Below are 24,021 nucleotides of genomic sequence, written 5' to 3'. Positions count from 1 at the left end.
AAGGGCTAAATAAAATTTGGGAAAAGATAACCAGTAAGATAAAACTGGTATAGCTATATTAATATGAGACAAAAGTGACTTTAAGGTAAAAAAGCATTACTAGCTATAATGAGAATCACTTCATACTAATAAAACACTCAGTTTACCAGGAAGTTATTATAATTTTAAATGTGTATATACCTAACTGCATAACCTAAAATACTTATAATGCAATAACTGGCAGTATTACAAAAAAAGTTCATAATCCTAGTGGGAGATTTTAAACTGTTTTCTCCATTAATTGACAAAATAAACAGATTTTAAAAATCAGTAATATAAGAGATTTGAGGATCATAATTAAAATCTTCACCAAATGGAAATGTATATAACACTGTAACCAACAATTGCAGAATTCACATTCTTTTAAACATACAAAGAATCTTTATAAACACTGGCCATATACTTGACTTTAAAGTAATCTCAACACATTTTTACGTAGAAAAATCATATAGAGGATGATCTTTTGCCATGAGTTAGAAATCACTTAAAAATAACTTGAAAATCCCCACATATTTGGAAGTTGAAAACTCAATTCTAATAATTATGGAGTTAAAGAAAAAATACACTGGAAAAAATATTTTTTATAAAATAGTAATAAAACACAAATATTAAAAGTTGTGGGATGTCGCTAAAGCCAAGCTACAACATAAGTTTGTATCATTAAATATATTTATTAGAAAAAGAGATTTAAACAGATAGTTCACAACTCAGTCTCATTATCAGTGAGAGAGATGCAATTATTATAAAACCACGAAACGATTAGTAAACAACATGAAATTTAAAAATACTTAGTTGTGGTGAGAAACAACAGAAACTCCCTGTTTCCAGTAGGGGTGTAAATTTGTACAATCCTTTTAGAAAGCAGATTAATATTATCTATAAGTTTGAAGAATCTATTTTTAATACAGAATCACATATCTCAGTTTTCCTGGGATAATCCCAGTTTACACCTATTTTCCTGGTGTCCTGTCAAGTTTAGCACTTATCCTGTACAAAAATGTCCAAGTTGGAATATTAATTTATGGTCACCCTGTCTGTGCCCAAATTCTCCACCTGTTTATACAGTAGAGAAACTCATTTCTGTGTGTGTGTGTGTGTGTGTGTGTGTGTGTGTGTGTGTGTGTGTGTACACACAGACAAGAATATTCATAGCATCATTTCATAAAAAATAAGAAACAACCCAAACTGGAAACAATCCAAATTTCCAACAATGGTAGAAGAGATAAAAATACTGTAGTATTATTTATTCAGTGAAATACCACACAGCAGTAAAAATGAATGCACTACTGCCAAGTACATATACACAGATCAGCATGGATATGTGTATACCTTAGAAGCACACTGCTGCACAAAGAGGCAAGACACACAAAAAAACGTACAGTAGGATTTTACTCATGTTAAGTTTAAAAATCGGCAAAGCTAAACTATGTTGTTTTGAAATACATACATAAATGGCAAGACTGAAAGTAAAAGTAAAAAGAAATGATGATCACAAAAGTGATTTGGTATTTATTTCTTGGAAGGAAAGGTAGTGTTGTGACTGGGAAGAGGTTCTTGGGGGTCCTCTGGGAAGCAGCAGCCAAACAAAGGTGTGGGGTAGAACATTCCCAGAAGAGGAGGCAGCGAGTGCAAAGACCTGTAGGCAGCGATGAGCTTGGCAGGCAGAGAGCATATCGATGTCCCTGGAGCGTGGTGAAAGGAATGAAGTTAGAGAGAGAGACAGCCAAGGTCCAGACTATGCAGGCCAGGGTGACCTTTGTAGATTTTACTCCAGGTCAGAGACAGAAAGAGAGGCAGGGCTCTTATGGGGGGACCCAGGTGGGTACACCTGTGCCAAGCAAGGGATGGGGTGATGAGAGGAAACCTCAGAGGAAAGGGCACCTGAGCTGGACAATGAAGACATGAGCAGGAGTCAAAAGCAGAGGGAAAAAAGGGTGTGGAGGGCACTGGGACAGAGTGTGCTGAGGACTTTAAGCAGTTATCTATTACCAGAGGATAACATGCAAGGAAGGGACTGCACATGAAGTGCTGGCGAGCCCTGTGGACTTAAGGCCATAAGAACTAAAGGTCAGGGCCACGTAAAAACCTTACAGGCCCTAGTGTCTAATTTGGAGGCTCCAACCAAAAGCACAATAGGCATATTATCTTGTACCCATAACCCATGTTAATGTTTTATCTGTTTAAAAAAAGTTTTTATTAATTTTTATAACTTTCAGTTTAAGAATTATCATAAGGAGATGGCAGAATGCATATCATTGTTGACATTTTGTGATAGATGCATGGAAATTCATTACACCGTTCTTTCTTCTTTTGTGCATATGCTAAAACTTCCTTAATAAAAAGTTAACATTAACTGAAAGAATTATTACTTTGTTGCTATTAAGAATAAATTTTATTGTTTATATATAAATCATTATTTTGAATCAACCAATTAAACCATATTTTGCAGACATTTAATTAAACACTTAGTAATTTTAGGGATAAAAGCGTTTTATTTGAGATAATTATCAGAGGCATAGGATTATTTTTTAAATATCAAAACAGTTATACTCATGGGATTTTATGAAAATGCATCCCTTACATTTTTGATATGCTTATTTGATTGTCTTCCTAACGAATTTCATATTTTTTTATTCATTTCTTTTTTACTAGTTTCAGGTGTACAAAACAATGTAATAGTTAGACATTTACACCCCTCACAAAGTGATAACCCCCCTCCCCCAATCTACTACCCCTCTAACATCGTATATAGCTGTTACAATTCCATTGACTCTATTCTCTATGCTGTACTCCATCCTGTTACTATATATATATATATATATATATATATATACATATATATATACATATATATGTATATATATACACACACACATATATATATATATATTAGTTGACAATGAATTTCATATTTTTAAATGGAGAAATCTGGATCTAAAACACTCAATGAAATACAATGTGCAAAGCAGAAAGAGAAAAAAAGGGACAAAAATAACCAAAATGTTGCTTGCTTTTTTTTTCTTTTTTCTCTTCTCCCTTATTTATATGCAGATTTAGAAAACTGGCTGGCAGGCTGGCTGCAGGCATATCTGGATATGTTTCTTAAAATTAAAAACATTAAATTAAATAAAAATATCTAATGCATCAAATCATACAAAGCTCAAGAGGAATCCATGTGGCAGCTTAAGAATCTTCAGCATGTGGTACAGAATTTCTTACGGCAGAAGGGAGTATGGAATAGAACATCATCCAATTTAACAAAAATGTCCTACCTCAGCAGCTCATAGGATAATAAACTAAAAGACATAATCATGCTTTATTAAGATGAGGACATTTTCCTCAAAGGTAACCATATGCAAAACAGGCTCTATGGGCCAGTTCTGTCCCCTCAATATCTCCAAAGTTACAGACTGACTGAAGGACATAAGTGACTTACCCTCCCTCCCCTAGGAAATAGCTCCTGTAAACAATGAATGTGGAAATGGTACGGAAATGATAAAGATAAGTACATGTTTATTGGTTGTCTTAGCTCAGGCTGCTATAATAAAACACTATAGACCGGGTGGCTTCAACAACAGACATATATTTCTTACAGTTCTAGAAGCTGGGAAGTCCAAGATCAAGGTGTCAGTAGATTCAGTTTTGCTCAGGACCCTCTGCCTGGCTTGCAGATGCACCATCTAGCTGTGTGCTCACAAGGCTTCTTTACCGTGTAGGCACAGAGAGTGTGCCCTGCTGTCTCTTCCTCGTCTTATAAGGGCACCGATCCCACCATGCAGGACCCACCCCCATGACCGCATCTAAACCTAATCATTTCCTAAAGGCCTCACTTCCAAATACCCCACATTGCGGGTCAGGGCTTTGACACAGGAATTTGGGAAGGACACAAACATTCGGTCCACACATTGGTTAATGCAAGTTCCACAGTCTAGTCTGATAAATGCCTGCACTGAACCCACACCAAATTCCTGAGCCAGGGCCTTAAACCTCCCAACTCTGCTTTCAAACTAGTTTCTATTTAAGCAGCTATTCACTGCACTGAGAAGGCCCACCCCAACCCAGAGGCTTTTTGGATCAGCAGAGGTGCAACTGTGGGGGACCACACCCTGACACCGACACCCCTCATTTTAGGCCATTTACTTATGCCCCATGCCTTCGCTAACTGCCACTCCACATATAGATAAACACGCTCCATCCAGATAAATTAATAAACGCACTTCCAATTATTTCACATCTTCTCCTCTTTCCTCAAAATTCCAATACTTCTCCCTTCCTCAATTCTCCACTGATGACCCTGATTCCCATCTCGCTGAGATGACAGAAGCAATCTCCTGACTTGCCACGAGCTCTCAACATGACCCTACCTGCCTGCATCCTTGCCCAGGTGCTCTGGCTTCTCTCCTGTTACCATGAATGAAGTGCTCATGCTGCTATTTATAGCAACTGGGACGTGTGAACCGCATGCCAGCTCCTCCTGACTAGGCAAGGATTCAGCTCGTGGCATCTCTTCCCTCTCTCACATCATCAATTTCTCCTTCTGTGCTGGACCACTCCCATCAGACGAATAATCTTTAGTCCCATATTCCATCTCCAAGTACCACCCTCATTCTCCAAACCATCCTTTACAACAAACTCCTTGAGAGTTCCCCATATTCTCTCCCCCATTTTTCCCTTGAGCTTCTTAGATTGAGGTTTCACCCCCTCTACTCCACCCAAACTGCTCTTGTCAAAGACACCAATGACTTTTGTGACACCTGTGACCAAATCCAACGGTCACTTCTGTCCTCAATTTACAGGAGCCACCAGTAGTGTCTGATACAGTGAACTGTGAAGACCTTCTTCTCTCGGCTTCCTCCTGATCACTCGTCCCTCCTGCACAGTCTCCTTTGTCAATTCCTTCTCAGCTCTGCCATCTCTAACAGGAGCACACCTCAAGGCTCAGTCCTCAGAAGTTTTCTCTACTTATGCTGATCTCATAGCCTCAGGGTTTTAAATACCATCTGTTCACTGACAAGCGCCACATTTACTGTATTCCCCCATGTATAAGACGCTCCCTTGTACAAGATGCACCTTAATTTGGGGGCCTGAAATTTGAAAAAAAAATGTATTACATAAAGTTATTGAACTCAAGTTTTATTCATCATAAAATTCATACAACTCCTCATCACTGTCAAAACTCCCAACCATTAGCTTGTCCTCATCTGTGTCTGATGACGAATCACTGTCTTCATATATTGCCTCATCCTCAGTTGAAATCTACAACCACTGTATAAGACACACCCAGCTTTTAGACCCCAAATTTTTCGAAAAAGGGTGCGTCTTGCACATGGAGAAATACGGTATATCTGCAGCTTTGTTCCTGAACTCCCTATTCATATATCCAGCTGCCTACGACACCCCTGAAACGTGGACGTCTAACACATATGGCAATCCTGACACGACCAAACTTGAGACCATAAGCTTGTTCCCAGATAGGCTCCTCCCACATCCTCCTTGGCCGAGTAACGAGCAACGCCTTCCTTCTAACTGCTGCAGCCACAAACCTGAGTGTCATCCCAGAACCTTCGCTTTCACACAAGACACCCCATCCCGCAGGAAATCCTGTGTATCTTCCAAGTAAATCCTGATTTGAAACTTACGCAGAAAGAATATTAAAGCAAGTATGGCATAATATTAATAACTGGTGAATCTGGTTGAAATTTAGAGAATTTCTTTATATTATTCTTGAAACATTTTTTTGTAAGTTTAAAATTATTTCAAACTAAAGGAGTTAAAATGAAATAGAAAGATTTCATAGCCATAACTACGAAATATAATGAATGAGTCTTGACTGGATTCTATCTGGAAAGAAATACAGATATAAAAGATGTCTCTGGAAGAAAAATTGGGGAAATCTGAATATGAACTATGTTTTAGTTTGGTATGATAATGGTATTCTGTTTCATAGGGAACCATCTTTATTTTCTGGAGATTCATGCTGAAGTAAAAAGTCTCATATCTGTAATTTACTTTGAAATGGTTCAGCAAAAAAAGGGATAGGCAAAGCAAATATGTCAAAATGTTGATGACTGCATGGGTGTTCACTAAACTACTGTGTTCCTTTTTTATATGTTTGACATTTTTTTAATTAAAAAAGATTTTAAATCCTGAACCTGAACTCTTCTCATTACTTCCACTACCACCATCTTAGGATTAGCGCAGTAGCTTTCTACCTGGTCTCCTGCACCTGTTCTTACTTCCCCAGCAGTCCATTCTGAACACATCGGCAATCCTGACCTATTAGAACTTTAATGAGACCACATGGCTCCTCAGTTCACAACCCTCCAATGGGTTTGCTTCTCAGAGGAAAACACCAAAGTCTTTTGAGGGGTCTACAGGGCTCTGCACAATCTGGCCACCTCTCACCTTACCTCTCCTTCTCCCCTCTCACTACCCCTGAATCCCAGACACCCCTGACCTCACACAGGCCAGGTATACCCCTCCTCAGGGTATTTGCAATTGCCCCTCCTCTGCTGACTGAGGTTTCCTCACCTCCTTCAGGACTTGGATCAAATGCTGCCTTCTCAGGAACGACTTCCCAACAACCCCCAAATGCTCATACCCACGCACACTCTTGATCTTTCTTTCAGCTTAATTTGCCTCCATAGTACCCTGTGCCAACTGATATCCTATATATTTTGCCTATTTGTCTATCGTCTCCTTCCCAATGAGATATAAGCTGTGTCCCAAGCACTTACAGACTGCCTGGCATACAGTAGGCACTCAAAACATATTTGGGCAACACATGAAACAGAGACATGGCAAACAATCTCTAAAAGGTCATTAGCCCTAAAATACGTGTTCACTCCTAAAAACATTTATTGAGTACCTTCTATGTGCAGGCACAGTCACAGGTGCTGGGTAATCAAAATGGGGGTAGAATGGACTCTTTGCTTAAAGGAGTTTATAGACTAGATGATAAAAACAAATATAAGCACAATGAATTATTATTGTTATTATTAAAGAGTACACAAAAGTGGAAGTTGTCCGTTGTGCTTGGGAAAAAGAGAATGGGAGTGTGATGCCTCTTTCATGGAATAGGTGCAGCCACACAGGTTGTAATGATCTGTTTCCAGGTCTGCTCTCGACTAGACCCTAAGCACAGTGCCTGGCATAAATGTGCCACTCAATAAATGGCCACAAGCTGCTAAATGAAGGGGAACTGAGTCTTGCTAGATGATCAGATATTTATCAAGTGAATAAGGCAGGGGAAGAGCATCCTAGGTCAGGGTGGAGGCTGAGGTGGGTTGGGGGTGACAGCATGAGCAAGGATCAAGGGATGGGCTCCACCAAGCAGAACACGCCAAAGAGAATGTATTCTTAGAAATCCTCATGAAATTCACAGGACAAGGTGAAATTTGTTCAAGAAGTGACTCCACACAAAGGAGGTCCTGCTTTGCTTCACTGATAATTATGGTGTGACTACTCATGACCATTAATATAACAGCTAACATTTAATAAAGCGTTTGCAAGGCATGAGTGCCTTATATGTTCATAATAACCCTGTGGCCCTATTTTAAATCTGAACTACTATTTTAACCCATGTTAAACGTTGAGAAACTGAGTCTGAGCGAGTTGGTAAGTGGTAGAGACAGGCAGGTAGAGCTGGTACCCTAGATGCCGCGGCTGCTGGGCCTGTGTGCCCTTGGTTCTTCGCCTGAGATATAAACCTCCTAGTTCCACCACGAGGGCCTTGTACCGCTGGTTCTGGACAGGTAAAGCATTGTGGTAGCAAATAACATGCCACTTTAAAAGTCAAAAAGCCAGAAAATCATGTTCTCCCTCTGATCTCCAAGAAGCTTTTCATTAAAGAAAGGAAGACAAAATTTAAATGATGAGTTTTAGTCCCTCCAACAAAAGCCATCGCATTAGACCTACCACATAATTATGTCTTCAGGCATTTGGGGATTTAATAGAAATAAAACCTAGATAAAACGCATAGTGGTACTGCAGTCCCCTGAGGTATTAAGCAAACTGGGAATGATATTATTTGAATAAGTAGGGGAATTCAATTCATTTTGCCAGTCTTTAACACACAGGAATTCAAATTGATCGAAAGTAATTACTTTTCTTGAGTTAGACATAGCCTAGGTGCTCTGTAGGAATTATTTTATGTAACTGTTTTAACAAGTCTGTCAGGTTTTTAAGATTATTAACCCTGTTTTACAGATAAGGAAATGGAGGTTCAGAGGGTGATAAAAAGACAGTGCCAATTATCCATCAAGGGAAGACGTCCTATCTTTGTATCTAGCATCTGATATTGAACCCAGCATGTTGTAAATGCTCAAAAAATGTTTATTGAACCACATTAAGTCTTGGGAAGACATGGAAATGAGAACACTTAAAGTCATGAAGCAAGAGAAGCTTTTAGATTTTAGAACACTGGAGGTTTAGACAAGATTCATGTGAACATAATTCAAGATAAAACAATATTTTATTTTGAAACAATCAAAGTGAAATGATGCATATAGGTTCAAGCCTTATTTCAAAGTTAGAATCAATAATAATTGAAATCAATTCAAATTGGAGATGTTTCCACAAAAAAAATAATACTGGGAGAGAAAACACTGGACGAGAACTATAATCTCAATGAATAATGAAAGAAAACCAAGAGTTTCTGTTTAAAAGTACACATAAAGAGCAACTTTGGAGGAAACTGTGTGTTTGGCTACTTCTTGAGATCTCTATGGGCCTATCAACTAATACTACAGGTGCAGGTTTAAGTCTCTCATACCTTACCTCACCAAACATGGCATAGCATGGACCACATTCCCCATCCATTGATAATTTACTTGGTTTCCATTTATCTGCAAACAGTATCCCAATCTTCAGATCACTGGGTTGGACCTGAGGTAAGCTGAAAAGCACTTTCACTATTCCTACCTGCTCCAGCCCCTCACCTACTCCTATCCCCACCTTCCTACCCACAGAGAAGAAAGGCAGACCTAAAAGAAAGATCAGTGATGGCTCTGGATGAAAGCTGGTTTCCATTGACAAGGAGCACCAAATAAGGACCAGCATAGGTAAGGAATCTGCGTGCCTCCCAACTCTCCCAGCGCCACAAACAATAACAAACACAGTGAGGCTTAATGGTATATGTTTCATTATCGGAAGGTCTGGCAGAATCCTGTTACAAGATGGTCATTTGCTATTTCATGGATATCACCAGACAAATAATGTTCCTTTGAAAGGTAAAAATTCCATAAACAAAATTCAATATTTTATATACTTCAACATGCATTCTGTCCCCAAATCCATCACAAAATGCATTCTCAAGAAGCTCTCTACAGTGACCAATTCTTCGATGTGTTTCTCTGAAATCTGGTTTGCTAACCCACAGGCACTCATTACAATACTATGACTCAGCCCCGTCCCCAACTACAGATAGATGTGTCTGTAGCTCTTTTCTAAATTGTTGTACCTTTTTCCCTTCCTAAAATCTGAGCACCAGAGAACAGAAATTTTGTCCTTTCAACCCCAGCACCCAGCCCAGCCTCTGTAACTGTTTGGAAAATTGAAGTGAATTAAGTCCTGTGGGCACATGATCTTTTTCTGGATTATCTGGGACAATCTTGATCTCAAATATTCACTTGTCTCCAAAAGCATACAAGCCCACTCATGTCTTCCTGACTGCATGTCCTGTTTTGTTGTGTTTCATTTTTAATGTTGGACCTTGATTGTAGAGTGCTGAGTTAATGGCATACATAACCCAATTATGACGGGTTCCATACTCTGATTTTTTTTTTCTATAAAAGACAACACAGTTGGAATAGCCAATAGTGAGGTGATAATTTAACTTGGTTTTCTGTCTTTTTCCTTTGGATGTTTAATTTTTGCATGTTTGTGTAGCGGGTAGGAAAGAAAAGGGAGACGTCATCATGCCAATTCAATGCACTGTATTATCCTCTTCGGAAGACAAGATGAATGTTGGAAGACAAATCACACAAGGAAGGTATCTGCTCAAAATCACCTCTACTACATATCTACCAATGAGAGATTCTGTTGAACAAGTAAATGTTTTTCTAACAAAAAAATAAAAGGATTGAAACTTAATCATACATTGGTATGAGGCACTGATAATAAAAACCAATTATATTCTTAAATGAGCCACTCCCATAGTAAACATGGGATTTTTGTGAGTGCAGGCAAATTAGGACATTTTAGAGCCGAAGGTCAGATGGCCCTAGCTATGTACAGAGGAGGCGGTGGGAAGAAACGTCCAGAGCCACAGCTGCCTCCTGGCTTTCTGTCTGCCATTCACCCTTCATGCTGACTGGAGGTCCCCAAACCTACCATCCTCCTCAGTCGATGTCTACTTCCTGATGCAGCCTTTAGCACCCATATTCTTTTTCTCTACCTGGCCAGTGTCATCACCCTTAAACTTCAGCAGTGACACTTCCTCCCTCCCCACCTCTATCTTCCATAGCACTATTTGAAAGGCAATTAACTTGAGCTTCCTCTAACTAAATTCAGTCCTCTGGTCTCTAGAGATTCAATCCAGTCTCTAATCCAAATAATTCATTCATTCAGTAGATATTTATTGGGGTCTTACAATGCACCAGGCATTGTGCTGAGCTGTGGAGATGAAAAGGTGAAGAAGACAGTCCAAGCAGTCAAGGTTAGGCAGTTTAATAGCAGAGAGAGAGATGCAAATAGTGAAAATAAGTTTCCAAGTGCGCTAGTACAGCACAACTAAAAGTGCAATCCATGTGCCGGGGGAAGCAATGAGACGGAATCTCAGTCCCTCGTAAACTGCAGGGGTAAAGGAAAGAGAAAAAAGACTATGATGGAAAAACAAAACACCAAAGTGCCCCCTTTCCCGACTGGCTCTGAATGTGGGAACATACAATGTTCCTGTGTTTTCTCTAACATTGTGCCATTGAAACAACACAAGCCCCCGGATTTAGGCGAACCTGAATACAAATCCCATCTGCCACTTACTAGCTGTGTGGCACTGGGTCAGTTGCTCCACTTTGCTTCAGTTTCTTCATTGGTAAGAAAGGCTTTTATCACCTAACACATTACAGAGGGTGGCTGTAGGGCTTACCTGTAAGGGCCCCAGTACATATCCAGAATATAACCTCAGTAAACATCTCCATCCCCTCCCTGCTCAGGGTCTAATTCCTACCAGCATTAGGTGTCCAGTACATTAGCGAGAAAAGTTTTGGTTATATAACATATGTAGGATGAAAATATGCAATGTCATTACATCTGTGACTAAATACAGGGAGTACAGATGTTATCAGAACACTGCAGAATTCAGTGAGATGGCTAAGGCTTGAACACTAACCTTTAATGCCAATTCTGCTGTTAACCTTCACCTGTGTGCCATGGTGCACCATCGCCTTACTCACGATACAGCCCCTGCAGGACGGTATCGTTAACTTCCTACACAGTGAAGCCCCAAAAGCAGGGTACAGCCTCCTGTCAGTGGGCAACTGCTACAAGATGGTAAATAGGCAAAATAAGAAACGTTGCCCAAATTTAAAGTCATTTTCCTAAAATACTTTAATTCTCTAATATCACAACAGCCCTATAGACACTGCCAGCAGCTCAACTTGCATTTAATGAGAGCTCCTTATGAATCTAGGCTTGGGGAGGCCAGCAAATAAACTACAAAGACCTACTTTCCCGATTATCACTGGACTTTGCTCAAATCTCCCCAAACGGAAGGTGGCTGGGCCTCCTGCTGCTCTAAGTGCCTGCCCTCCACCACCAACATCTGACACGCAAACACAATCACCCCTTATACTACCAGGTGCTATATTCCAACATCAAGGGTCATGTGCAGTGCACCAACTTTGAAGACAATTACAGTCAAATTAGTAATGGTTGAGGATTCTTTTAAGCCTCCTTTCTGCCCCTTGTCATGGGTTGTGCCATCATGAGATAATCACAGGAGGGGTAAGAGCCAGGCGGAAGCAGAAGGCACCTGCCCCTGTAATGGGGGTAGGGGGGAGGGGAGACAGGGAGGAGTAAGGAGGATGGAAAGAGAGGGCAAACCAAACTGGATTCCCAAGAGGAAGCAATCAAGTGCCTCCTTCTCAACAGTTTAAAATTAGCTCTCCTGGTGCTGTATTAAGATGTAAGACCCAGAAAACCCCATGGCTGGGGTAATAAGGAAGAGGCCCTAGAAAGAAGCCGCGTGACTTAAGTATCACAGGTTATATGGCTCCCTATCCGAGGTATTGAACAACTTTACTAATAAGGTGAATCAGGTGCCCCTGTGAGTCCCAGAAGATCAGAAATCGTTGCTTATTCAACTTTGCAACCCAGTTGAAAGGGAACTAGGCAAGGAGATCATATACATATAATAATACATCACCCTCTCATTTAACCCCCAGAATGACCCTATAAGTAGGGCTTATTTCTCCTTTACAGAAGAGGCACCTGGGACCTAACAAAGTTAAATTACTCCCTACGGGTAACATAGCTTGAGTCAGGACATAAACCTGGTACATTTCATTCCCATCCTCAAATTTGTTCAAGATCAACAGCCCCTTCATCTGCAGAGAGGAGATAACCAATAAATATTACAGTAACAGCAAACTCCTCTATCCAGAAGCCATGCTGACCCCTCCTGAGGTTAGTCAGACTGTCCTGGCTCTAGCAGAGGTCGCTTTACTAAAGCCAGCACTGCTGGGCTCCAGGCTTTGTTCGTTGCTCCCTCCTGGGAGAGGCAAGCTGTGTCCTCCTCAGAATCGCTTGGCCAAATTTTAAATCTCTGTGGTTCAAAGACATTCACTGTGTGTTGTGACATTTCTCATGTGGTGCTTCAAAAGCCTTGGCTTCTAGAAGCACAGCGGGCACTGCTCCTGCTGAAGTAGGACACCTTTGCTCATGCACTTCTGTCACACCGCTACCCAGAGGCTCTGGGGCACCAAGCTCAGATGGCTTTGGCATCTTTTCTTGTGTGTAAGTAAAGTCCAGATTGACAACCCTGTGAACTCACATGGGTTCTGTCTCCTTGGGACGCCATAGAATAAAAGAGCTTTGTTCTAAATTGAGAACTTGCTGTCCTTGCATCTCTTTGGATCTCTCCTCCCAAAATGACAAACACCAAAGCTGTCTCCGCTGGGTAATGTGCCTGTGGCTGTGAGAGGGCCACACTGCATGGCTCTGACAGAAGACTGGCTGTTTACTGCTGCTCTTATACACCAACTTGACCGACAACAGACAATGTGATGATGTTGACAGTAGCTAACATTCACTAGCCCTTGCATGCAAGAACCCTTTCTAAACACTTTATATACATTAACTCAATTAGTCTTCACAACAACCCAAAGAGGCAGGCATTACCAATATGTCCATTTGACAAAGAAAGAAACTGAAGCTTAGGGTGGCCAAACACAGGTCCCAAATACCCCACGGGTTTTCATTAAAGAGAAGACTCAAACTCAGACTACCTGGCCCCAGAGCTTACCCCCTACACCACTATCCCGTACCATCAGTCCTGCTGTATGGCTTGTTGTGAAACCGTGAATGTCTTCCATTGTTATGTGAGCATAACAGAAATTTCATATTTATTTATGGGTGATTACATCTGCCAGAAACACTAGGTGAATGCAGAAAACTGCACTGCGTTGATCTGAGCAATACAGAAATACACCCACACACACATCCTCTCAAACATCTCCAAGCTACCACAATTCACACATGCTATGAGACTCAACCATCTGGCGTCATAACTTTCTCTCTGATTTTGGATCACCTTCCTTCTACCACTTCACAGAAACTTATGAGCTGTAGCCCTTCCAACACCATTCATATGTTGAAGCCCTAAACCCCAATGTGACTGTTTGAAAATGGGGCCTTTAAGGAAGCTAGTAAGGTTCAATGAGTTTGTAACTGTGGGGTCTTAGTCCAATATGACTGGTGTCCTTATAAGAAGAAGAAGGAGCATCAAGGGTGAGCATGCTCAGAGGAAAGACTGTGTGAAGACACAGGGAGAAGGCGGCCATATGCAAGCCAAGGAGAGACAGAGAGGCCTCAGTTGTGCTATAATCTGACATATGCATCCCTAAAAATTGCCACACTATGCAAAATTGCATAACGAAACAACACAGGGTTTATGAGAACAATGAGTCAGGGGCACAACACTCAGAAACTTCATCAGTGATGTTAAAAAAAATGTTAAAAAAATATAAAAACAGTAGCACAGTTTTATATATGTGAAATGGTTAAGAAATATATAGACTCTCATAAATATGGTACTTTACCTTGAAAAAAACCTCAAGTTTACTTGTAAGTTGGTGTTGGTGTATTAGTTTGCTCGGGCTGCTATATAATAGCAAACTGCCACAGACTGGGTGGCTTAAACATCAGAAATTTATTTCTTACAGTTTTGGAGGCTGAGAGTCCAATATCAACATGTCACAGGGTTGGTTTCTTCAAAAAATGACAGACCAGAATTAAATAAGATGATTAGGCCTTAATAAATTCAGTTATTCCTTTATATACTCTGTCCTTTTCATCATAATCCAACTCCATGTTGAATAAAATTATTAGAAAAATTATCTACAAAGCCTTGAGAAATTGAGGATTTAAAAAAAAAAATGACCAGTAACACTGACTACACAGCCAGCTTGACCGAAGTATGGCCTCTGATATTTTTAGTATAAATGTGTTTTCCTTAATTAGCCAGTATACATGAATTAGAGGCCTAGCCATATGCCACCAAGGAATCTAAAATGCTTGATCTAATTGAAAACCTGAGTTCACTCACCACAGATGGTAGGTCTGGAGCATAAAGAGGGGGAAAGGTCTCAAAAGCTTACTCAAGGCGAAATAGTAGACTGTCTATAGTCCAGTTCATCAATCTTCAGAATTTTCGCAGTGAAAGTAACACTGCCTTAAAAACACTAATCATTTCAAAGAGGGCTTGACTGAACTAAATGAAACTCCATAGCATCAAGGCACCATGTTCCAGGAATGTTAAAGGTGAGCATGCTAATTACAGAACTGTCCTAATGTTTCTATTATATGGCGACACTCTGAGCAACGGATGGCCATGCCTGGTGCTATTAAGACCACATTCTCTTTCTGGAAACTCTGAAAGAACTGTTAATAGTACAGTAATCCTGAAGTGCTTAGCAAACTATGGCTTGTCAACCAAATCCAGCAGGCCATCTGTTTTGTGCAGCCCATGAGTTAAGAACAGTTTTTAAAATTTTAAATCGTTGAAAAAAATTTTTAAGAATGATGCTTCATGACACATGAAAATGATGAATTCAAATTTCAGTATCCACAAACAAAGTGTTATTAAAACCCAGCCATGCACATTTGCATTGTCTATGGCTGTTTTTGTGCTATACAACAGCAGAGTTGTAATTGTGACAAGATTCGTGTGGCCTAAAAATATTTACTTTCTGGCTAGTTACAGGAAAACATGCTGACTCCTGTTCCAAAGTCAAAACTGACCTGAATACAAGCCACCAATTTAAAACCATTTAAAATAGACAAGAATAGTCTTGACACCACGACTGAACTAAATCTGAACAATAGGTAGGCCTGCAACTACGTACTTTAGATGACGGAAGTTGTTCATCCATCCAGGGACTATTTTGTATTAATGAAACATAATCACCACCATCACAATAGCAACAGAACAACTCAGCCCTATACTATTCAAGAACTAAGAGGTTGTCTTCCATTTTTAGGGTTATTGCTTTCCCCAGACTCATGGTCAGCATTGACACATTATTGATCATGAATCCCAGTACTGAAAAAAGGAAGATGCCATTTTTCTAGATGATAAAACTTTCTTATTCTCTCTTTCTAAAACTGCATCAATATTCCAGAGAACTTTGATATCAAGCTTTGTAAATGATGCTCAGGTCATGATCTGATGGAGAAAATAATCAAAACGTGAATTTTCTCCTTGACAAAATTTTGTCCATCACCGGACAGGAATATATGGAAGATTCTAAAACAGCTTGCAAATATTCAGTTGCTTTTTGTTTTGTTTTGGTTTTGGGTTTTTTTGCAAGCAGGTGGCTGGGATATAAAAACTTGTTGAATATATTCACCACACAATTTCCTCAGATCAAAGATTGATCTGAAATAAAGAGATATGAAATTCAATTTGTTTCCTATACAACCGTTCCCTTTTGCCCCTCAATTTTTAGGCTTCACTTTCTTATTGAGGTCACAAGACAGCATTGCTGATTTGTCCAAGTAAAACAGCTACCAAATAAAAACAAGGGCCAAGTTGGTGGCATAAAGGCAATTTGTTAAGCCATTCATTTCTCACTGTTGCGTTATCCTTAGTTCACAGAATCACAAATTAAGAAAATTACAGGGATTCTTTGCATAAATAAAGTCATTATTGCTAAAGGTTCCCAGATTTTGGTCAGCGTGCTGCCACACTGAAACAAAAGCATCCAAGTATGGCAGCGTTGGGGGGTAATTTTAATCAGCATCAACTCTAAAATGGAATTCCTAAAGAAAAGACAATTTTGGGTCCCCATCTTACAAGGCTCCATATGAGCAACCTTCAATCCAAATAAATTACTATTATACTAACCTGTGAAGTGTGACTACTCCTTGCCCTATATTTTCAGGTTATCACATGGGAGATTTACCTGTCCAGTCAACTGGAGGCTACTTAAATGAACACCATCCATAATAATTTACTCCTAAATGTGTGCTATTAAGTGTACTGCACAATACTCTAAATTGATGAGCGCAGGTAGAGCACAAAGGAGAGGGAAGCCATTTATTCTGAAAACTTACATATCTCTGCCCCTTCTTGTTTCATCCTATATATATTTTATTGCAGATATTTATTTTTACATTATCCTGAAGAAACTGTTGGAGAAGAAGGCCTCAAAGCACGATCCCGAGTCAAATGGCTCCCATTCAGAACCAGTTTCTCCTAAAATGTCTCACATGGCTTCTCATTTTTATTAATGCTTCACTCCCTCGTGAAAAAAATCTCTATTTCAGTTGCCAATAAGGATCTAATGCTTCTGGAAGAAATATTCATCAAAATGAACACAGCTGCAAATGACTGACATTAGCATGAAGAGAAAAAAATATCACGTCAATGTTTCAACACATTACTTGCTGAACCACTTCTTCTACTCAGTACTTCTGCATTAAACGGGCGTGTCCCAAATTGGACACACCAGCAGATGGTTACAAACACTGTTTGGCATGCATACTGGTGCTACTCTATACTGCTGAAAGATGAAATACAATTCCTTTGAAGAGATTCTATATTTTTTATAATAGTAACTTATGTAACAAAAAAAACTATAGAATCTTTACATTTGGGCCCTCGTGTGTCAAATTTGTGCTGTCTTGCTTTCTAATTTTATTTTTAGTATTTTTGAACAGCAGTCATCTCTTTTCACAGATTAGTGCTTCTTAACCAGGAACATGTGTTGTAAGTACTCAGGGTGTTTCTTCCAAGATCTACATGTCCAGCCCCCACCTTGGTCACGACACCCATTCAGAACATCCTGGGGTGGGGCCTGGAAATGTGTATTTTGAAAAGCTTACCAGGTGATAACAAAGTGCACCCCTGGTTAAGAACAGCTTTCCCAGATCTTTTGTTTTTTAATTAATGAGCAAATAACTATGACATACATGTGTGCAAACACAGATCAATGTATTTCTGCTTTAGTCCCCGTGGTGTTATCTAAGTGTACTCCTTTGCCATCCCATTCTTCCCTCTGAATTTCTGCCTTTGAAATTGAAATTGTATTGGAGCTTCCCATAGTTCAGTAATTTTCCCAGACAAATTTTAGGCTAAGTCAGTGTACGTTAGACATTCTTCATTTTGGGGGACAGGATGCCAACTTAGATCAGCAAATCCTTCCAAAACAATGCCATCTTCACATACAGTCAATAAGAAATATTTATTCAGCAGTCTGTATGTTGTAGTAAAGGCTGGGAAGAATACCAGAAAAAACATGTGGTTCTTGTGACCTTGAGGAGCGCCAATGATATAGAATTAGGGTGAAAATATATAGACAAGCTAAGGAAATTGAAATAACCATGTAAGAAAGTCTGTGATTCAGTATGAAATTACTAGCACTTACGATAAGGACCCTAAAAATTCAGAAGAAATAGTGTTCACTACAGACTCAATGGTCATGCCACATTTCCATGAGGGCCTGGGGTTTGAAGAATGGATGGGGGACAGATGGACAGGGCAGAAGAATGCAGATATCCACATCAGGAACACAGCACAAATCAAGGCAGGAATGAACAAAGAACAGACAGTGAGAGACAGCCCTCGGGAAGGTAGGGGTCATCTGGGTGACTCATATCAAACAGATGAAGGCCAGACTCTAGTTATCAGGCTAAGGAGCCTAACACCAGGCATGCCACAAACATGCATACACATGACTTGCATTCATCTTTTGTTATGGGTATATATTGAGTATTACAATTTTAATACAGCTTTTTCCTTTCTTAAGATGTGTATACATTTTTGGGGGGGCAGATTCTGTATTTATCTTATAGTTATAGAAAAGACATTAAGGTTTCAAAGCAGCAGGCCATGGAGATAATATTAATAGTATTTTAGGAAAATGTAATTCTTTTGTAGCCAACAAAATATCTGTGAGTATGGGATAAATAACGAGACGTAAGAGGGCAATTAGGATCAGCATAGCAGTGACTTTACGAAGAACTGATGGATCTCAGTGGCTGACTGGTTCGAGTGTCCAGCCTGGAATAGAGTGGGGGCATACAAACAGTAGATGAGAAAGGGAAGTCAGGATTGGGAGCACATCCGAGTTTCCAGCTGGAGAGAGGAGAACAATGTCTCAGAAGAAACATCTCCACTGGACACATGACTTCGGAAGAAGTTGGTGAGAGGCAAGAACTTCGGCACAGAGGATGGGAGACAGAAAACCAAATCTGGAAAAGTGACCCATTAAAGACCACAGGGAAAAAACAGAATACCTGATGTAAACAAAAGCCATCGGAAAGGCAGGAGGACCTCTGGCAATCCAGAAGCCAAGGAAGAAGGGAGTTTCAAAACAAAGTTCATCAACACAGTCTTCTGCAGCAGTGAGGTCAAAGGCCACTGGTATTGACTCAGTTCTAGTCCCAGCAGCCCCTGTGTGTGCTCTAACCCACAGCTGCTGTTTATCCTTTAATCTTTAGTTACTGACTGTGCAAACCAATCATTTAGCACTTATATCTAGTTATTTTTTAATACCTGTCATTGACCCCCACACACTCAAGACATTACATTTTATCTCCCTGACACTCTTATAATAAGCTTCTTGAGGGAAGAGATCAGAATGGACAGCTTTATGCTCCCTCTCACCCCCCACTGTGCCTTCCCATTGCCTCTAGCAATCACTTAGATACGTGTTTAACTAATTAGAACTACAACCATCCTGGTGAATGCAGTATGCAGATAAAGACCAGTTGGATTCAGGGAGAAGACAGACATTGGTGTAGTGTTGAGCTTTGCTATTCAAAGTGTGGTCCATGGACCAGCAGCATCGCCTGGAAACTTGTTAAAAATACAATCTTGGCTGCCATCCCAGACCGACTGAATCAAAACCTGTATTTTAGCAAGATCCAGGTGACTGACTTCTATGCATACTGGTGTAGACTCAGTAGAGTACAGAAAGGGCTACCAAGGAAGTTAGTTGGAGGAGGAGATGGCACGTGAGTTTCGGTACGTGGACATGTACTGAAACCCAACTTCATCCCACCCAGATCCACGGCTCAACGATGCAGCCCAGACACCTTGCGTATGTGGCAGGGCCAGGCCAGGAAGCAATTCCAGCTTCTGAACAGAATCCCGGATGCATAAATCCTTCTTCCCTAAACAGCTGCTAACTTCAATTATAGGAAGGGCTTTGCAGATTATATCTACAAGGCTGTTTTTCTATGTTTTATAAATATTCTGACCTCCTGAAGACCTAGTTTATGCTCCTCATATTTATCTAGCCCTAAGGTTTATATTATTCTGCCTCTCACTCATGTCTCCTATAAGATTAGGTTTCCCTCTAACCTTTAGATTACAATTGCTAAAATGCTTTTTTGGTATAATTGAACGCTAAACCTGAAGATGTAACTTTAACCACAAATAAAAAGAACCTACAATGGAGGGAGCTACACCTACAGCACTATTGTTAAATGACCAGGTGTCAGGAAAAAGCTCCCAAAAACAAGTCCTATTAGACAAAGGCACAGTCATAGCCCAGAGGATGATAACTAAATAGGCAGAATACCCCGTTTCTGGGGGATGTGTTCAATGCTTCAGGATTTCTTTCTCTAACTTTCCTATAGATAAATGTATTGAGTATCCCTACTTCAAAATATCACTGTGCTGGAAGAGTTCTCTGTGGGTCTTTTATTATTTTTTAACAGCTTTATTGGCATATAATTTATATACCGTAAAGTTCACATTTCAGAAATGGAAGAGATTTTTATTCCATTCCCCACCTTCAAGCAACGCTTCATTAAACTCACCCAGGAATATAGCACAGCCCTTTCTTAAATCTTTGGGAACACAGGACATTGTCATGACCCTCTGATAACATATCCTAGTATCTCAGCTTTTATCAGTGGAAAGAACATCATGACAAAAATCTGCTCCATTAAAATGCAAACTATAAACATAATGACTTTAATGCTCTGTTTCAAAGGTGACTGAGAATACCATGGTAGGCCTTATAATCTGCCTCCTCTGTAGGAACTCCACGTGGGAGCAAATTTCATTTACCGCATCCAATGTGGAAATCACAAACTACTATCCCCCCAGGTTTTTTTGTGGACTATTTGTTCCACCAGATGGCATGCTTTTCAGGGGCTGCTGGAGCCTGCACCAAGCCTTTATTTTTCATCGCAGGGATGGTGTGAGGACTTGCACAGGTTTTTCTTTCAAAAAGCAAAACAGCAACTTACATGCTCTCACAGAACCTCGTCAGTGTGCTTGGCTTCTCCTGGTTGCGTCTTTGTCGAAACCAGCGTTGAATGCTGCGAACATCCCAGTCTAGCTGCTTGGAAAGACCTTCCAATCTCTTTTCATCAGGATGCTATGAAACAAGGTACCAGGAAAATCATTTTCATCTTCACCATAAACACAGCTGCCCTTCTGATTTGAGATGTTTTCCCCCCTAGATTTACTATCTGCTACTGAGATTTCCACACTTACCCCTGAGGACCTAGGCCTTCCAGTAGCAGCATGAACATAAATAACCACTTAGGACAAGAAAAGTTACTCATTGTGAAACAACACTGAAAAACATGAATCTTGCTCGAACGCTTGCACTTCTTATCAGCAACAAAGATTCAATGGAGCAGCCAGATGACTGAAGCATCTCCATTAGGCTTCAAGGAAAAAGGTTTCAAAACAAAGCTCATCCACAACAGAGAGGTCAAGGCCACCTTAGGTGAATTTGCATAGAGGCATCATTCAATCATTCAAATATTTCACTTTCTCGGGGAGGGGGCCGGGAAGCTAAGCTATATCTAATTATCACATATCAGGATAATAAAAAGCACCAAATAATCCCCAAATACTTCCTCTTAGCCTAAGATACCAATTCCACTGCAAAAACATGTTTTCTCTTTCTTCTTTTTCTCTCTCCCCTCTCCTCTGTTCTTCACACATTTCGTTTACTCCTTCTCCTGGTCATTCCTTTTGACCAGATCCCCATCAAACCTTCTATAACGACAAGTTTGAAGACACAAACTTGGTGAAGTGAAAAGAGATACCAATTATGCTTGCCATGTGACAATATGTTGTTGTCTCTCACTCATTTCTGTAACATTAGGGGACAATAGACAGGTTCAATTCCTCGCTGCAACGACCTCTCTGAGCCTCAGTTTCCTCACCTGTTAAAAAAAGGGTTTTATTTATCTACCTAAATGAAATGGTGGTGAGGACCTTACATAAAAATGTATGTAAAACTCAGGTAATGTTAATTCTCCCCTTTCCTGTCCTCCCACTCTCTTCAGCATCTTGCCAACAATCTTGTGAGGGTGACCTGCCACACAACAAAACTAAGCTAAGTTAGTTCTATTCTGTATTTATTCTACCATTGTTTTAACATTAAGGAGATGTTAATTATCAGGGGAAATGACCAAAATTGGGGTGGGCGGAGGCAGGCAGGCTGACCAGCTAGAAAGGTGGAGTATTCCTATGACACCTCTTTTAAAGCATCTCAATCAATTCCAGGTGTCAAACACACAGGAAACAGCCAGTGGCCTTAGTGTTATGACTGAGGTTATGAAATGTGCTGAGCTTGTGTCTGTAAAAGTCGTTTGACAACTTTCAGTAAGGTGTGTACTTTGAGGTGTTGTTTTAGTCATCATGACACCATCTAGACTCTCATTTCGTTGTGCTCTCTTAATTAAAAAATACGGGAGACAGAAAATTCACAACCTACAATATATCTTGACTGTATCATTTTCCTAAGGGAATTCGTTTTTCATTTCAACTCATTTTCTAAGTTTATTGGATAAGTAAAACATTCACAAATGCTTCACAAATTAAACATTATCCAGAGTTTCACCTTCCTACTTTGTTCCTACTCTCTTAGTTCTTACTCTCCCCTTTCCAGGTAAACAGTTATTAAGTCAGATTCTTTCCAGAGTTAGTTTATGCAAACATAAGCAAGTTTGAATATATATTCTTATATTCCCCCTTGTCACATAAACGTTGCATACTGTATACAGCATTCTGGACTCTGGGGTTTTCATTTTACAGTGTATCTTGGAATATTTTTGTATCAAAATATAAAGAACACCCTCCTTCTTTTGTACAACTGTAAGGATATGCCATAATTTATTTATCCACTCCCCTATTAATAGACATTTAGATAGCTTCCAAACTTCCACTACTAAAAACAATGATGCAATATATAACCTTGGCATAGGTCATTTTATACACAACATTTTATAAACAGGGATAAAATCCTGATAGTGAATGTTGGAGATCAAAGTGTCTATGCATTTGCAATTTATTGAGATATTGAAAAATTACCTTCACTAATGATTTTGCCAACTTATATAAACAAGAGTGCCCATTTCCCAAAGCCTTATCAACAGAGTATGTTATCATACTTCTCAAATTTTTTCCACTCTGATGTATAAAAAGTGTCTCAGTACATTTTTAATTTGATTTCCTCTTTTTATGAAAGAAGCATCTTTTCATGTGTTTTAAAAACCATCTATATTTCCTTTTTATGAAAAATCTTTTCTTTTTTTTTTTTTTTTAGCTGAGCCATCCTGCCACCTGTTGGCAGCTCCGTGGCAGCTCAGATCAGGCCGGGAATTGAACCGGCGACCGTGGTGCTCAGAGCTCACACTCTTGAGCAAGCTCTTAACCAACTGAGCCACTCAGCCAACCCTGAACAATCATCTTTTCATATCTATCACCCATTTTTCCTGATTTTAGGTATTTTATTGATTTGTAGAATTTCTTCATTTATTAGGGTGATTACACCTGTACCACAGGTTCATTTATACATGGAGTATTTACTCCGCTATAAAGAAGAATAAAATCATACCATTTACAACAATATGGATTGACCTACAGAACATTATGCTAAGTGAAATAAGTCAATCGGAGAAAGACAAATACCATATGATCTCACTTATATGTGGAATCTAAAGAACTGAAAGAATGAGCAAAATAAACAAATAGTCTCAGAGATATAGAGGGACAACTGATGGTTGCTAGTTGGGAGGGGGGTGGGGATGAGGGAGAAAAGGAAAGGATTAGACAGCATAAATAGGTAACTACAATATTGCCACAGGGATATGAAAGACAGTTCGGGGAATATAATTAGTAATGTTGTAAATATTTTGTAGGGTGTCAGATGGTCACATGTCTTGTTAGGGAGACCACTTCATGGATGGCGTAGAGTCTTGATCACTGCACTGTACACCTGAAGCTGATGTTGTATAATATTGTATGTCAACTATAATTGAACATATATATATATATATATATATATA

The 24,021-nt window shown here is 39.7% G+C and overlaps 1 protein-coding gene across 2 annotated transcripts in view; it reads right to left on the bottom strand.

Annotated features, from left to right (window-relative positions):
- CERS6 (ceramide synthase 6) overlaps positions 1-24,021 on the bottom strand; it is a 311,159-nt gene that overhangs the window by 185,914 nt on the left and 101,224 nt on the right. For both annotated transcript variants that reach the window (XM_019656626.1, XM_019656627.1), the window contains exon 3: positions 20,962-21,092. In XM_019656626.1, the coding sequence (XP_019512171.1) occupies positions 20,962-21,092 (131 nt within the window). The remainder of the gene's footprint in view (positions 1-20,961; positions 21,093-24,021) is intronic.

The sequence above is a fragment of the Hipposideros armiger genome, unplaced genomic scaffold (genome assembly GCF_001890085.2).
Source record: "Hipposideros armiger isolate ML-2016 unplaced genomic scaffold, ASM189008v1 scaffold_263, whole genome shotgun sequence".
In the NCBI taxonomy this organism is placed as follows: Eukaryota; Metazoa; Chordata; class Mammalia; order Chiroptera; family Hipposideridae; genus Hipposideros; species Hipposideros armiger.
This window is presented reverse-complemented; position numbering and strand designations above follow the sequence as displayed.